Genomic DNA, 17,598 nt, shown 5'->3' on the forward strand with positions numbered 1-17,598 from the left:
TGTTTCGAATACAGTCAGAGAGAGTCCCTTTAGTCAACCATAGTGCCAGTAGTGCTAGTGTTTGTTTTCAATACAGCCCAGAGACAGGTAGTGCTATTTTCATTGTTTTCTACAAGAAGTGTCTAGTAACGACAGTTTAGTCAGCTATCAGCTGCCTTTAGTGAATTAGCAGTCTAGTTAAAAATTGATTAACTCTCTACAGTAAATTGTTTCCTTAGGATGGATAGGATGTGTGACTCCTGTGTACAGACACAGGAGGAGCTGGCCACTGTTCGCGAACAGCTGAACGTGTTGATGGCCGCAGTGAGCCGACTTCAGGCTGCTGCCTCGGAGTGTAGCAGCAGTGGGGAGTCTGGTGCGTCTCATGGTACACCCCAGGTGTTACATGCTTCACCCACTGTCCCTGCTGTCGAGACATCTTCGCAGGTACCGGACGCGGTTGAGCCACCCTCTCCCCAAAAGGAGTGGCGGGTTCAGCGGCGTTCACGGTGCACGAGGCGGAGGGTCAATGTGGAAGCTGGACGTGTGGCATCGCCTGCTCTGCCTGTGAGTGGACATGTGGCCGCTCCTTCAGCAAGGTCCGAGCAGGCACACGGGGGAAGGGGTTTATTCGTTATTAGGAGCTTCAACGTTAGGTGGGTGATGGAGCCCCTTAGGGAAAAAACGGAAAGGTCGGGGAAGAAGGCCAGTGTCTGCTTGCCAGGGGGTCTCATCCGAGATGTGGAGGAGGCCCTGCCGGTGGCGATAGAGAGCACTGGGTGCACCCAACTGCAAATTGTTGCTCATGTCGGCACCAATGACTCCTGCCGTCTGGGTTCAGAGGTCATCCTCAGTTCGTACAGACGGTTGGCAGAGTTGGTGAAGGCAGAAAGCCTCACTCACAGGATGGAATCTGAGCTAACTATTTGTAGTATCGTTCCCAAAACCGATCGCGGTCCTCTGGTTTGGAGCCGAGTAGAAGGCTTAAACCAGAGGCCCAGACGATTCTGCGGAGATCTGGGGTGCAAATTTCTCGACCTCCGCTATCAGGTGGAGAAATGTAGGGTCCCCCTGAATAGGTCAGGCGTGCGCTACATGCAGGAAGTGGCTACAAGGGTAGCGGAGTACGTGTGGAGTGCACATGTGGGTTTTTTAGGTTAGAGAATTCCCTCCCTAGGCCCGACAAGATGCCTCCTGAGACGCGGCAAGGTAGCAGTAGGCAAAATGCAACAGTGAATAACAATATTAATGTGCTAATAGTAAACTGCCGGAGCGTCTATAGAAAGATAACAGAACTGCTCTCATTAATAAACGGTCACAATGCCCACATAGTACTAGGGACAGAAAGTTGGCTGATACCAGACATAAACAGTAATGAAATCCTAAACTCAGATTGGAATGTATACCACAGAGACAGGCTGGACAGCGAAGGGGAGGCATGTTTATAGCGATAAGAAGTGCAATAGTATCGAAGGAAATTGACGGAGATCCGAAATGTGAAATAATTTGGGTGAAGGTCACGGTTAAAGCAGGCTCAAACATGGTAATTGGATGTCTCTATAGGCCCCCTGGCTCAGCAGCTGTTGTGGCTGAGCACCTGAAGGATAATTTGGAAAATATTTCGAGTAGATTTCCCCACCATGTTATAGTTCTGGGTGGAGATTTTAACTAGCCGGATATAGACTGGGAGACTCAAACGTTCATAATGGGTGGCAGGGACAAAGAATCCAGTGAAATTTTTTTAAGTGCTTTATCTGAAAACTACCTTGAGCAGTTAAACAGAGAACCGACTCGTGGCGATAACATATTAGACCTTCTGGTGACAAACAGACCCGAACTATTTGAAACAGTTAACGCACAACAGAGAACCAGCGATCATAAAATGGTTACTGCATCGATGATTTCAGCCGTAAATAGAAATATTAAAAAAGGTAGGAAGATTTTGCTGTTTAGTAAAAGTGACAAAAAGCAGATTTCAGAGTACCTGACGGCTCAACACAAAAGTTTTGTCTCAAGTACAGATAGTGTTGAGGATCAGTGGACAAAGTTCAAAACCATCATACAATATGCGTTAGATGAGTATGTGCCAAGCAAGATCGTAAGAGATGGGAAAGAGCCACTGTGGTACAACAACCGAGTTAGAAAACTGCTGCGGAAGCAAAGGGAACTTCACAGCAAACATAAACATAGCCAAAGCCTTGCAGACAAACAAAAATTACGTGAAGCAAAATGTAGTGTGAGGAGGGCTATGCGAGAGGCGTTCAACGAATTAGAAAGTAAAGTTCTATGTACTGACTTGGCAGAAAATCCTAAGAAATTTTGGTCTTATGTCAAAGTGGTAGGTGGATCAAAACAAAATGTCCAGACACTCTGTGACCAAAATGGTACTGAAACAGAGGATGACAGACTATAGCCCAAAATACTAAATGACTTCTTCCAAAGCTGTTTCACAGAGGAAGACTGCACTGTAGTTCCTTCTCTAGATTGTCTCACAGATGACAAAATGGTAGATATCGAAATAGACGACAGAGGGATAGAGAAACAATTAAAACAGGAAAGGCCGCTGGACCTGATGGGATACCAGTTGGATTTTACACAGAGTACGCGAAGGAACTTGCCCCCCTTCTTGCAGCGGTGTACCGTAGGTCTCTAGAAGAGCATAGCGTTCCAAAGGATTGGAAAAGGGCACAGGTCATCCCCGTTTTCAAGAAGGGATGTTGAACAGATGTGCAGAACTATAGACCTATATCTCTAACGTCGATCAGTTGTAGAATTTTGGAACACGTGTTATGTTCTAGTATAATGACTTTTCTGGAGACTAGAAATCTACTCTGTAGGAATCAGCATGGGTTTCGAAAAAGACGGTCGTGTGAAACCCAGCCCGCGCTATTCGTCCACGAGACTCAGAGGGCCATAGACACGGGTTCACAGGTAAATGCCGTGTTTCTTGACTTCCGCAAGGCGTTAAATACAGTTCCCCACAGTCGTTTGATGAACAAAGTAAGAGCATATGGACTATCAGAACAATTGTGTAATTGGATTGAAGATTTCCTAGATAACAGAACACAGCATGTCATTGTCAATGGAGAGAAGTCTTCCGAAGTAAGAGTGATTTCAAGTGTGCCGCAGGGGAGTGTTCTAGGACCGTTGCTATTCACAATATACATAAATGACTTTGTGTATAACATTGGAAGTTGACTGAGGCTTTTTGCGGATGATGCTGTGGTATATCGAGAGGTTGTAACAATGGAAAATTGTACTGAAATGCAGTAGGATCTGCAGTGAATTGATGCATGGTGCAGGGAATGGCAATTGAATCTCAATGTAGGCAAGTGTAATGTGCTGCGAATACATAGAAAGAAAGATCCCTTATCATTTAGCTACAATATAGCAGGTCAGCAACTAGAAGCAGTTAATTCCATAAATTATCTGGGAGTACGCATTAGGAGTGATTTAAAATGGAATGATCATATAAAGTTGATCGTCGGTAAAGCAGATGCGAGACTGAGATTCATTGGAAGAATCCTAAGGAAATGCAATCCGAAAACAAAGGAAGTAGGTTACAGTATGCTTGTTCGCCCACTGCTTGAATACTGCTCAGCAGTGTGGGATCCGTACCAGAGAGGGTTGATAGAAAAGATAGAGAAGATCCAACAGAGAGCAGCGCGCTTCGTTACAGGATCATTTAGTAATCGCGAAGTGGAAGACTCTGCAGGAGAGACTCTCAGTAGCTCAGTACGGGCTTTTGTTTAAGATTCGAGAACATACCTTCACCAAAGGTTTGTTGAAGTTTCGAGAACATACCTTCACCGAAGAGTCAAGCAGTATATTGCTCCCTCCTACATATATCTCACGAAGAGACCATGAGGATAAAATCAGAGAGATTAGAGCCCACACAGAGGCATACTGACAATCCTTCTTTCCAGGAACAATACGAGACTGGAATAGAAGGGAGAACCGACAGAGGTACTCAGGGTACCCTCCGCCACACATTGTCGGGTGGCTTGCGGGATATGGATGTAGATGTAGATGCAGAAACTACAATCTTTAGAATCATAGTTATATTTTCAGAATTTAGTACTTCAGAATATGCTAGCAATGCAGATCATAAAAACAGGGTAAATTTAAGCTTTATGCATTGGTCGCCCGGCACGTGGTGTATGTGTGTGTGTGTGTGTGTGTGTGTGTGTGTGTGTGTGGGTTTGTGTGTGTGTGGGTGTGTGGGTGTGGGTGTGGGGTGGGGGGACAGAGAAGGAGAAAAGTTTAGTGTGTGCATTGGAAGAGTGTGCAGCACAATGAGGGTGAGGGGACATGAACTAGGAGGAGGTGATGGGACAGAGTGTATGGAAACTGTTAGGTGGAAGGTGTGGGGTGTAGGTTACCGTAGGTTGAGACCGGGAACAGACATTATGTTGTAAGGATAACTCCATCAGCTCAGTTCAGAAAATCTGGTGGTGAAGGGGAGGAATTCATATGGCCCAGGGTTTCAAGAAACCATTCAAACCAAGCACGTTGATGCTGCCGCGAACGGCTTTGATGATGTCACTACTGCTATGCTGACTTCATGTGCCAATTTTTCATATTGACCAACACACTGCTTGGACTGTCAATCCACACCACTGGTGGCAAGTCCGCCCCTGAGCACCACAAAGAGCACGAGTGAAGACGTTCATTTAAATCTGCATTTTACCAGAGGAAGCGCCAACAAGAAGCTCTTCTCAGAGGCTCCGTGTGAAGGGGGTCTAAAGTGCACACTGTTGCTGACTTCAAGCGAGGGAGTTTATGTACTGTAGTGCTAAGAGGTCACAAAAACAAAAATGGTTAACAATGAATGAAAAGGTCAAGATAATCAATGTCTACAAAAAGGGAAAGCTTAGTATTAGATATGGCCAGCAGGTTTGCAGTTGGAAAACAGATCAGTGACATTTTAAGAAACAAAAATGTCATTCTGAAATCGTGGACTGGAACTGATAACCCCTCCAGTAAATGTCCTTTTCCCAACATACTAGACCTAAAAGTTGACAATCTGATAACTGAGTGGGTCTGCGATGCTCACACCAATAACTTACCAGTTAGTGGACCACTAATCCGTGAGAAAGCACTCACAATCACCACAGAGTTAGGGCTTAATGATTTTAAATCTTCTACTGGTTGGCTCGAAAACTTTAGGAGTAGACACAACATGTCTTTTCTAACCACAGTTGGTGAATCCATTTCAATGGACGAAAACACCATGTTAGATGGGCAAAAAAGGGTAACAGGAATTTGCGAGGGTTATGAAGAAAGCAACATTTTTAGCTGTGGCGAGACTGATCTTTCCTTCAGAACTCTTCCCAGTAAACTATGACCCTGAAATGTGAAACTGTTCAGGACACAACATTTCAAAACAGCAGCTCACTATTCTACTGTGTGTTAATATGATAGGTGAATTTAAAAAGCCTTTAATTACTGGTAAGACCATGAAGTCTAGATGTTTTAAGGACATTGACTTGAGTAAATTGAACGTGGAGTGGTATGCTAATAAATGATCTCAGGTGACAAGAGCAATAATGACCAAATGGTTGCTTGCATTTGATAGAAGAATGGAAAGACAAAGGAGGAAAGAGATTTTGTTTATGGATAATGCCACTTCCAATTGTGATGCTGCACCAGAAAATGTGAAATAATCTTTTTGCCCCCAAATTCAACTTCACATTGCCAACCACTGGAACAGGGGATAATTCAAAGATTCAAAGTGTTTTCAGGCAGCAAGTGTTGAGACATATTTTGTCTCAAATGGACAATGTTGAATCTGGATGAGAACTTGGAAAATTTATTAGTGTATTGGATGCATCCAGTGGATTTCTTCAGCCTTACAACAAGTAACATACCTACAATACAACCACCAACTGTTTCCAGAAGGTCAGCTTCACTTTTAATGATCTTGCTTCAGTAATTGATGAGGGTGTCAGAGAAAACAATGTTAAGGGAGATGAGCATGAACTTCACACTTCAGTAGAGAAAACTGATGGATCTGAGGGGTATGCCAATATCGAGAATGCACTGCTTACAGAAAGTACATCAACTAGTGTAAGTGAACTCATACAACAATTTCATCAAGACGGGTGTGTTGACAATGTTGCGAATGGAAAACAAAATGAAGATGTAGCTGATGTAACTGAAATGGACTTCACTCCACTTTCAAGTAAGCAGAGAGTGTAAGAGGCAAGACAATTGAAACACTACATTTTAGTAGGGGGGGGGGGGTGATTAAGAGAGACAAAGTTTAATGTCAGCAGTTAAAATGCAAGTTGAAAAGACAGTTATAAATTACTCTCTGGTTCAGAAAACATACATGATTACCTCGAACAAACCTTCCAGATTGCATGAAAGAAATTTAATACCATAACATATTATGCTACGGGGATTTGTTAATGTAGTAATGTTAGTAAATGGATATAAATTTTTACTATGTTGTTTATACAGCACATTTCTGTCTATAGTTCACTGAATGTAGTGTATTGTATTGTATACTGTATTTTTGTCCTTTTCTGGTTAGCAGACACTTTTTTAAAGATGGTATTTTTATTTTTCCCACAGATGTCTGCCATTCAGAAGTTTTACTGTATTATTACAATTATTATTATTATTATTATTATTACTATGTTCTTACCTGAATGATTTCACCTGACATAAGGCACAACTTCTTATTGTCATCGAGTACAGTATTCATGTTCTCTATCCACACAGCATCAACTGGGCCGTCAAACATGATCCATTTCCTGTCAGGTGTTGTTGCAGATGCAAACTCTCGAAAAGTATTAGCCAACACACCTGAAATGAGTCAAGGGACATTTCATAAACATAAAAATGAAAATAACCATCCACCATCTCATAACACAAATAATGAAAAATGCATAAAATCTGATAAAACATTATGTAAAACAAAAAATATATGAATGATGGAAGCATTATTAGTGCTATAACTTACCATCTGACCATTCATGAGAAACAGGATCGAAGCAACCATACAACTGCCCCATTGTTATTGCCTTTGGGTTAATTATTCTGTAATGTGCTCTATACTCTTCCATCACTGACTTTCGATTATTTGCAATATCGGTCAAAGATTCTGCAAGTGTCTGCAACATTCAAGAGAAATAATGAGACAATACTAGCCAGGTCATTGACAACATGCTCTTATCAATTCCTTAGGTCAATAAAACAGTCGTCTATATGCTGAAAGCTGAAAACTGAAAGAAATAACAAGCTGGGCAATAGAAGCCAAGAAATGCCAGAATCTTCATGCTCTTACTTCATGGGGAGCCACACAAGATGACAGAGTGTGAATAACACTATTATTACTTTATTTGGAATCGCTGCAGTTCTACCCCTGAACTCTATGAATGAGAAGTACTCTCCATTTCATGGTCACTGTCATCTGCGATTCTGTAAAAACTTATTGCCCCTGATGGATTCAGTACAGTAATGAGACACCTATTGTTAAGTTGATTTAATCTGCCTCACCAAATCTTTTCTAATAATTTCTCCAGGGCACTGTAGAACCATCTATGAAGTAACTACATCACATATATGTTCAGTAAACACACCAGGACACATAAAACATCTATTAACTATGAAATATTGGCTATTACAACTCAAAAACAGTGTTAGTAACTAATTTTGCTTGAAATCTTCCACCTACGACAATGAAACTATAAATCTGAAATGATACAACTTCCTCATTTCCCTTAATGTGGGTAAAGAAATTATCCACTTATCAACAGTTCTGTATTCACATCTGGTCTCCATCTCGTCATCTGGACACAATGTTTCGGTGGTCCATCTGGCTGCTACTTTCAAGTGAGTAGGCCATGGCACTACCTCACGAGAACTGAAATCAAACATGCAGTGGTTGCTCGTGAGTCCACCACACGTGTGCGAACATAACCGCCCTCCACCAACAGGTACAACAGCGCAGCAGTAGTGAAAGCTCATGGGAAAGATAAATCGATATCAAACACTACTTTGAAGACCGAGACAAGGACTGTTGTTTCTTAACATCAAAGAGAAAAGGGTTCCAACTCTTACTTAAAGGAAATCCCTTATCTCTGTTTATACTATCGTCAGATAGCCCGATTTCAATGGCTTCTTTCACTACACAGTCCCAGTACCATGACGCAGGGGCAACCGCTTGTGTCTCATCATACAACATTTTATGTCCTTCCATAAGACATTGTTCTGCCACCCTGTACACATGCAAGTGGTCCTGAACATGTTGGTTCATAGAGCCAAGGTTATCTCTGATGATGACCACCTACAATCTGAATTGCAGAACTTCAAATGTGTTTTCAGGGAAAATGGATACAGCAAAGGAGACATCGCAAATGATATCAAGGGCCACCGACAAAAGACATCTTGTACATCAGTAGAAGAGGCCAAACGGACTGCATTCCTGCCACACTGTGAAGCAACCAGCAGTAAGTTAGGACGTCTGCTGCAGAAACATGGGCTAAGACTGGTGTTCTGCCCCGCCCCAAGGTACACCTCATGTTGCGCCCTGTTAAACATGACATTGCTCTTCAAGTGTCCGATGTGTATGGTATACCCTGTGAATGTAGCAGCATGTACATGGGACAAACAATTCACATGGTTGTAGAGTGTTGTGCTGAGCACAAGCGCCATATAAAATAAAGGGAGCTTGACAAGTCGGCCACAGCGGAGCACTGCCTAGAAAACGGACATAAAATACAGTTTGAAAATACAAAAGCATTGCCTCATGCATCTGCATATTGAGACTCCATTATACGTTTAAACAACAATAATTCCAACAGAGACCACGAGCACACACTTATCATGGCATGCAGGCAGGCATTGGACATCAATAGAAAGCAAAGACAGATATGCGACACCGGAGCGGCAGTTCCAAACATGGCCCCTGCCCCTGGTGCCACCTGACATCATCAGTGCTGCCACAATAGCTCTGCTAGCTGCCCAGCTCAACTTACGTGCACATGCCACATTGGGTCTATCTGATTGGCTGCTGATGATGTCATCATGCCTATATAATCGAGAAACCGTAGTAGTCCCTGCAGTCACTGAACTCCTGACAACGATGGCAGAGATGGTCATCGAGAGCTCAAGGATTTTATTCGAATAGACGCAGCTCGAAAACTGAGAATGTTTTATTGATGTATGCCGTCACGAAAGACTCTAAGGGCAAATGATGACACCTGTCGACATGTTGTGGCCAATCTCAAAACCAAACAACTGGATGATGCTATGCTGGCAGTATCGGAAAAAGGATTGAATTTTGCCCCTATGCCCAAGAATGTTCCCCTTACAAAATTAATTTCCACTGTTGAACAAGTGGTGTCCAGGTTTCCTGACAATCTAGCTGATGAGGTTAGGCAAGAGGTTTCTCATACATTGCACTGGTGCCACCCCCACGACATAACATCTACTCGCTTGGAAGAGCCACAATCCGGTCCATGAAAGAAAACCAGGATTTAGTAATTCTTCCAGCAGACAAGGCCAACATGACGGTTTTTCTTTCACACGGCACGATTATGTGGATAAAATGGATCTTTTGCTTGCAGACTCGGCATACTGAAGATTGAAGAACAATCCAACTGCAGGTATAAAATGCAAGACACTTTCACTTTGGAAGAAGAGTTCATTATCTGATAATGTTCTTAAAAACTTCAACCTGGTGCTACAGGTCCTCTGACATTAACCGGTTGGCCAAAGGTACACAAGCAAGGAGTACCTCTTTGGCCTATTGTTAGCAATTTGGGCTCTCCTACTTAGAACTTAGCCATGTATTTAGTGTCCATTCTCAGACCTCATGTCGGAAAATGCAAACACCATATTTCCAGAAAATATGATTATTAAGAGTTTGAAATCTTTGTGTCTCAGTCCCACAGATTTGCTCGTTAGTTCTGATGTTGTGTGTCTGTGTACCAGAGTTCCTCTTGAAGATTCTCTGCAGTTAATTAGTGAAAAATTGAATGAAGAAGCAACTAAGTTTTGTCACCATGTGTTGACATCGACATATTTTTTATTTAATGACAAATTCTTTGAACAAACTGACAGAGTGGCTATGGGGAGTCCACTATCCCCCATAGTCCCCAATTTGTTTATGGAAGACTCTGAAGACATGGCACTGAAGACGGAATTCTCAAAACCAACTTGTTTCTGGACACATGTTGATGACACGTTTATGATATGGCTATATGGGACGGATGCTCTAGATTGTTTCCTAGATCATTTTAATTGCCTGCATCCCAATATCAAGTTCACGATGGAAGTTATAAAGGATGTAAAACTTCCATTTTTGATGTCTTGGTCTACAGGAGGGACAATGGGACATTGGGATATAGTGTTTATCATAAGCCCATGCATATGGACCGATAACTTCATGCATCTAGTTGTCATCCATCGTACCAATGTAATGGGGTTCTATGTAAATTGGTAAAAGAGCTTACACCATCTCAGATGGAGATAATTTGACACAGGAGCCGCACCATCTAAAAGCTGTGTTCAAACAGAATTGTTATACTGACAATTAGATCTTCCATGCGCTACAGACTGGAAGTTTGCGGGAACCAACAGAAGATACAAGCAAATCAGTGGCATTCTTACCTTTTGTGGGGAGCATATCTTCAAAAATAGGGACAATTTTAAAGAAATTTAATGTTAAAAGTGTATTCCATCTGCCAGCTAAGACCACAGCCCAGTTGGGCTCAGTGAAGCATGATTTAGGTTTGAGAAAGCCCAGAGTCTACAAGATTCCCTGCCATTGCAGGAAAATCTATATTGGACAAATGATTCGTATGGTCCAGGATCGTTTTGTGGAGTATCATTGTCATATACATTTATTTCAGCCAGAAAAATCTGCAGTGGCAGAACATTGTCTTATGGAAGGACATAAAATGTTGTATGATGAGACACAAGCGGCTGTCCCTGCGTCATGGTATTGGGACTGTGTAGTGAAAGAAGCCACTGACATCTGGCCATCGGACAATATTATAAACAGAGATAAGGTAAAAGTTGGAACCCTTTTCTCTTTGATGTTAAGAAACAACAGTCTTTGTCTCGGTCTTCAAGAACTGTCATTAGTGTTTAATATTGATTTATCATTTCACCACTGGTGCGCTGTTGTACCTGTCGCTAGAGGGCTGTTATGGTTCCACTTGTGTAGTGGACCCGTAGTTAGTATATAAAGGAGCCACCACAGCATGTTCAATTTCAGTTCCGGCAAGATAGTATGATGGCCTACTAACCTGAAAATGGTGGCCAGATGGAAAGCCGAAATATTGTGTACAGATGAAGAAATGTTCCTGCTGGAGACCTGACACAAATACAACCAATTAATACACTGGGAAAGTTTACAGAACCAAAAGAGTCATGTACTTATCAATATTCGTGCCTCTACTTTTGGTATCTTTCTCCCAGATTGGTAAGCATTTACTGCATTTTGAGGAAGCTGTAGCTCTTTCTTCTCTGTGATACATGTAGACTGGAATTTGAATAGTTTTTAGGTAGAGCTTGCACCTAGATTTTAATGTTAACAGGTATAGCTTCAAAATATCTCATCTTACTCTCTGGCACATAACTGTCATCAGCAAGTAATGGGGCTAATTCGATTATGAAATTAGCAGTTCTGAATCTGAAGCTAGCTATTTGTAACCTCTCATTTTGTTCTTTTGAAAATGCCTCTTCCAGGCCACCCAAGGACATTTTACATTGCATACCAAAAATCATTGTAAACGGGCTTGCCCCTTCAGTTTTACTTGGAAATAACTGATGCCCTCGATTCAAATTTATAATGTCTACTTATATGAAGGTTTTAAGAAATGCACATTATTTTTTCTTCTGTTGCATTTTCACAATGACAGCACACCACTTGTTAAAGACCATTCTTGCTTCATGAGTAACTGGATGCACTGCCAGACCACTGCCTACAGCAACAAATAAGTTTCCATAGCCATGACAATACACACTGAAAAGCATTAAACACACTTAACCAATGATATGTTACACATAACATTCGAAACTCATTGTTTTCAGCACCAATGAGATAACACAAGTATTCTGTCAACACAATGTGAGATCTTAACTTTTCCTGGTGAATTGAATGTTCAAATTACTTATTGGTTTGCTGCCGGGTGATGTCAGCGAACACCGCCAATATTTCGCCAGGAGCACACCCTGCCATTCTCAAGGCACAAATGCAAGGAAGAAGAAATGTGCAAGCAAATTTAATACCTCGGTTCACAGAGGAGAAACAAGGAAGACACCACATACAGAACAAGTGTCAACACAAACAAAGATAACCGACATCAGAAATATCAATAGTTACTATTAATCAATAGTTGAGGTAGCACTAATTCTGTCCCTCCGTTTTCTGATGAGAGACAGAGCCGGATTCCAAGCAGCATTTCAACAAAATCCACCATCTCTGTTAATAAGGTTGCTTGATAGTCTGATTTCAACTGATTCCTTTTAACACTATCCCAATAGCTGGACGTGCAAGCCAGGATCTCCGTGTTGTTGTATTCCATAGGATGACCGGTGTCAAAGCAATGTTCTGCAATAGCGGATTTGCTCAGCTGTTGTAAGCGTGTGTGACACTTATGTTCAATACACTGGTCTTCCATAGTCCTGATTGTCTGACCAATATATGACATGCCACAACTGCAAGGAATACAATAGACCCGAGCCTTACACTAACCAAGATCATCTTTTACGGACGCCAACAGGGCCTTAATCTTAGAACGTGGTCAAAAAACAGATTTCACATCATGTTTCCTCAAAATATGGTCAATCCTGTTGGAAATGCTTCCTGTGTAAGGCAAAAAGGCCATAGACTTAGGTGACACTTCGTTGCTATCGTCACTCACCCGTTGCACAGAAGGCTGATGGTGCAACGCACGTTTGATCTGCCTCTCACTATAACCATTCTGACGAAAGGTGATTTCAAGATGTGATAGCTCAGCTGCCAAACTTTCAGGGTCTGAGATAACATGGGCCCTGTGAACCAAGGTGCGAAGTACTCCTTCACGCTGAGCTGGATGGTGACAACTATCACCTTTGGACTGAAGCATTCAGAGAACTCTTGAAGAATGGCAAGTAGCTTCTTCTGTTTTCCTTAGTGAGATCAGTGATAGTCAAGCTAGAAGATCTTGTCTCATAGTGGTAGCACGAAATTTGCCCACAGACTCGGCATGGAAAGTTTCTATGATGCTCAGCTTTCCTGCAATTAACAGCTCAGCGTTTGTTATGCACATGTGTCTTGGAAGGATCTGCAGTTTTCAGTGACAGTTAACTATCCAAAATTCACCAAATCTGTTTTTAAATGAGACGACAGAGGCTGGTATGACCAAGTTATTCTCCAGTGGTAAGCTTCTGTTACATTCCACTACAAGATCCATGGGTTGATGCATGGCATGACACATGACAGTTACCTTTCTAGCGCTGACTGCAGGAATGATCACTTCATCCAGCACTCATAGTCTCCACACACTCAGATGCGCATCTTCCTGTCCACAGTATCTCATCCCATCTAGCATAATCTTCAAGCGACCACAATCTATTTTTTATGTATGCCTGACGCATTTAAAGTTAGTTCCAGCATCTATCAGTGACTGGTGAGAACCACTTCCTCGTGTCTAATGGAAAGTGCTCCAATCTCCAATTACTGTATTTGCTGCATGCCACTGGTGAAGAGGTGAGGCATTGCCACAATTAGAATTCCCCTAATCTCTACCCATGGAATCTGGCAAACTGGGAACTACAATACAGTCATCTCCCTATCTCTCATTTGGCAACACCTGTCACTCATTAAAATCAGAAAGAAATGCTTATTTCCCTAATTAATATAAACCTAACAAGGCTATTCTTCTTTATTCCTTAACTGTACACCACAATAAATAACCTGTCAGACTTCCTTGACCACAATTAATATGGAATTTCATGGTCAGGTTGCACAATGTCCTTGTGTGCACCTATCTTGCCAATAGACATCTCTTTCAACTTGGTGTGTGGTGATACATGTGTTACTACATCAGGAGTGGCTTCATACAGTTGCAGCATCCAACATGAACTACTTTTGTATGAGTCAGTAACTGAAGTTTGACAGTATCTAATGACATTGTTTCAATTACCTAATACAATCTCTGGTTCCATGTAGCAAATTTTTTGGTCTCACCCTTCAGCATATAAGGACTCAATAATATCACCCATTGTCCTACCCCATTCCATGCCTGCTATTGTTCCAGGGCTTGGTGTTTGTACCCTGAACAGCCTTCAAACCCCTCTCATTCGTTTGCTAAAATGCTTAACAGAGTCACAATCCTTGCCAGTTTTTGGGATGACTTCGTCAAAAGGCAAAAGCATCTTACTTCCAAAAATCACCTTCTATGGAAATATCCCAGTACTGGTATGGAACTTCAAATTATATGTAGTCACATTCATAGTGGTACAAGTTTACACAGTAACTTGACATCCGACCTATAGTATGATGCACATGCTCCATCCTACAATCATTTTCAGCATGCAGCAGACTATTTCTTAATTTCCAAACCTGTAGCAAATAACAAAGTTGTGTTATCAGATCAGTCATGATGTTTGTCCCTTGGTCGTTAATTATGGTTTCCGGCACACTAAATTTGAGCAACAAGCTGATGACCAATGCTTTGTGCCAGTGTTGCTGCTTGTCAATTTCGAATGGCAGTTATTTCCATGTACCGAGAAAAGTGGTCAATGATGGTTAATACAAAATGGTTTCCTGCAGGAGTCCAGTTAAATGGTCCCAAGATATTCATCTCAATCATTTGAAAAGATTTAATTAACTCTGGAAGCCTTTGCAATAGCATTAGCTTATGGCTCATATCTGATCATTGCTTAATTGTATACAATGTCGTACGTACTGGTCCGTATCTCTCCTTCTCATCTTCCACCAGTAGCATTCCACTAGTGTTTTATTCATTGTTCTATATCCTCCATTCTCAGACAGCAGGTGATTATGTACTTTCTACAAAACTTCTGCCTTCTGCTCAGCTAACACTACCATGCACAATGCCAACCTTCTTGTATTACATAACAGGCCGTCACATACAATATACTGCAGCTGTGTTTCATACAGTTTGCAGTCAGCACTAGCACATTGCACTGCATGCCACTGTACAGTCTCACCACCTGTAGTACCATTACCTTGCTATGTTCATGTACAACTTCACCTTTGAAATCCTTCGGTCATAGAATGAGTAGAAGAGTTCTTTAGCCCTAACAACCAACTGAAAGCTGTACGGTTGGTTACCATCTTAAATAAATAACACCAAAAGTAGGAAAATGTTCTTTACCACCCACACCCGATTCAAAACCTAATTTGAAGCATCACATGAAAAGCGCAAACTCTGTCTCGTAATCTGGAAAAGATAACACTGAACTTGGTGTTAATAACTTCTTCAGTTTCTAGAATACATCCTGGCATTCCTTTGCCACACAAACTTTATGCCTATTGTAGTAACACGATTCACGTTTTCCGTCGCACTTCACAGTAGACCGGGAACTGTCTTATAGGCATGCCCAATGTGAACTAACCGGGCACAGCCCGTGCTGCCTGAGTTGTTGTTGTTGTTGTTGTTGTTGTTGTTGTTGTTCCGCTGGCAGAGGCTGTGGCCGAATCTTGCGTGCCCTCTGGTGGACGGGACTCTACTTGCGGCAACTACCGTCCGTGACACACCGTGCCGACGTGCACCTCCTGTGATCTTTCTGGTGGCTACTGCACTCCTCCTCCTTCGGGGGGTGAAGCCACTGTGATCCACTGAGTCAGAAGGTGGAGCGTTGTGCAGTAGCGATGACCTCCATGTCCATTGGAATGCTAGAGTCGGGGGGATCTGCCAACCCTTGAGCCGGAACCTTTGAATACGGCTGAAGTGACTCACACGAAGAGGCCCCCGTCGTCCCACCACTGGAGCCCGGGACAGAACGGGAGACAGGCCGTCGAACTCCGGATCCAGGTCCACCCTGGGAGGGGCAAGACCCAGTGGCGGGGACGATGGGGAAGGGACGACCACAGGTGAACCAGCCTCCTGAGAAACTGGGCCTGCGAGGGGGGCCGGCTTACGCTGGGGCATCGCTAACGATGGCAATGCCGGTGCTGGAACTACTGGAGGCTGCCAAGGCTGAGAGCCATCGCAGTGTGGTGGAATCACAGGGGAGAGGGGTGGTATCATCCCCGGAGAAACCAACACGGGTGCCGGCAATGGGGAAGCTGGTGCCCGAGGGGTCGGAGGGTGGGTGCCCAAACGTAGACATAGCTGATTTTGGTGATGACATACCTCCCGGTCCCCCGTCTGCGAGGTATAGAGCCGGCGGCCATTTCGGCGCAGGACCGCCGCCGGTATCCGACATGGATTGCGACCAACACCCACGTTCCCACACCGACATATCCGGTGGAAAGCCGGGTACTCCGTTTTGCAAAGACTGGTGAGGACCGGGCCGGAGGAGGTGCAGCAGAGTCCTAGGTTGGCGCCCGTGGAGGAGCTCTGTGGGGCTGCATTCTGCAATTGGTGTGGTCCGGTATGCCGTCAGGAAAAACGTCGACGTCTCCTCCACAGGAAATTCGTCCACCTACTTTTTCATCTGCATCTTAAATGTGCGCAGGATGTGCTCGGCTTCCCCATTTTATTGTGGATGAAAGGGGGGAGAGCAAATGTGCCGAATACCGAAGCGCCTACAAAAATCCTGGAAGGTCTGCGAAACAAACTGAGGTCCATTGTCCGAGACCAGGGTGACTAGCAGACCTTCTACAGAAAAGATTTTTGCTAGTGCCTGGATTGCAACTTCTGAAGTGGTTGAGGAGCAGTGAACCACATATGGAAATCGGGAATAAGCATCAATGACAATGAGCCAAAAGCCATTGAGAAACGGTCCCTCAAAATCGATGTGAACACATTCCCATGCCTGGGTTGCAGGCGACCATGAAGAGAATGCTGACCTGGGAGATGCCTGTTTGCTCGCACACTGGGAGCAGGCGGCCACCAAGTGCTCAATTTCTCTGTCAATACCGGGCCAGTACACATGTCTGCGAGCCAAGGTTTTAGTACGGGAAACACCCCAGTGCCCCTCATGTAATAACATGAGGACCTCCCTTCGCAAACTTGCAGGAACAATCACGCGAGGAGCTGTATCATCGGTAGCCAGAAGGAGAACTGCTTCCCAGATGGAGAGGCGGTCTCGTAGAACAAAATAATTACGAAGAGGGTCCGAGGCCCGGCCTGGAGGTCAAGATGACCACCCCTTGTAGGGAAGCAGCCTACTCACGCTGTAGTAAATTCACATCAGTTTCCATTGTGTGCCAGCCAGTCTGCTGTAACTAGCTCTGACGTCATAAATGTTGCGCAATGCCTTAAAAATCAAGCAGATGACCTAAAACTTTTCTAGCATGTCAGGAATAATACTAAATTAATGTGTGTTAAATATCAGTTCGATAACTTCAGCCATTTTCGAAATTTGGACGTTTTTCTAGAAAAATCATTGGCGCAACAGAAAAGAGCTAGAGACTTCAAAATTTATATTTAGATTCATCTTTCATAATGATTTAATAAAAACAGTACTTTGGATTTCACAAAT

General features: G+C 43.1%; 1 protein-coding gene across 1 annotated transcript in view; it reads right to left on the minus strand.

Moving 5' to 3' along the window:
• The window catches only part of LOC124594696 (dynein axonemal heavy chain 3), a 1,186,267-nt gene that overhangs the window by 660,713 nt on the left and 507,956 nt on the right, over positions 1 to 17,598 (minus strand). The window contains exons 27-28 of the mRNA XM_047133063.1: positions 6,950 to 7,100; positions 6,632 to 6,792 (exon numbers count right to left, since the gene is read on the minus strand). Coding sequence (XP_046989019.1) covers positions 6,632 to 6,792; positions 6,950 to 7,100 — 312 coding nt within the window. The remainder of the gene's footprint in view (positions 1 to 6,631; positions 6,793 to 6,949; positions 7,101 to 17,598) is intronic.

Source organism: Schistocerca americana, chromosome 2 (genome assembly GCF_021461395.2).
Source record: "Schistocerca americana isolate TAMUIC-IGC-003095 chromosome 2, iqSchAmer2.1, whole genome shotgun sequence".
Taxonomy (NCBI): Eukaryota; Metazoa; Arthropoda; class Insecta; order Orthoptera; family Acrididae; genus Schistocerca; species Schistocerca americana.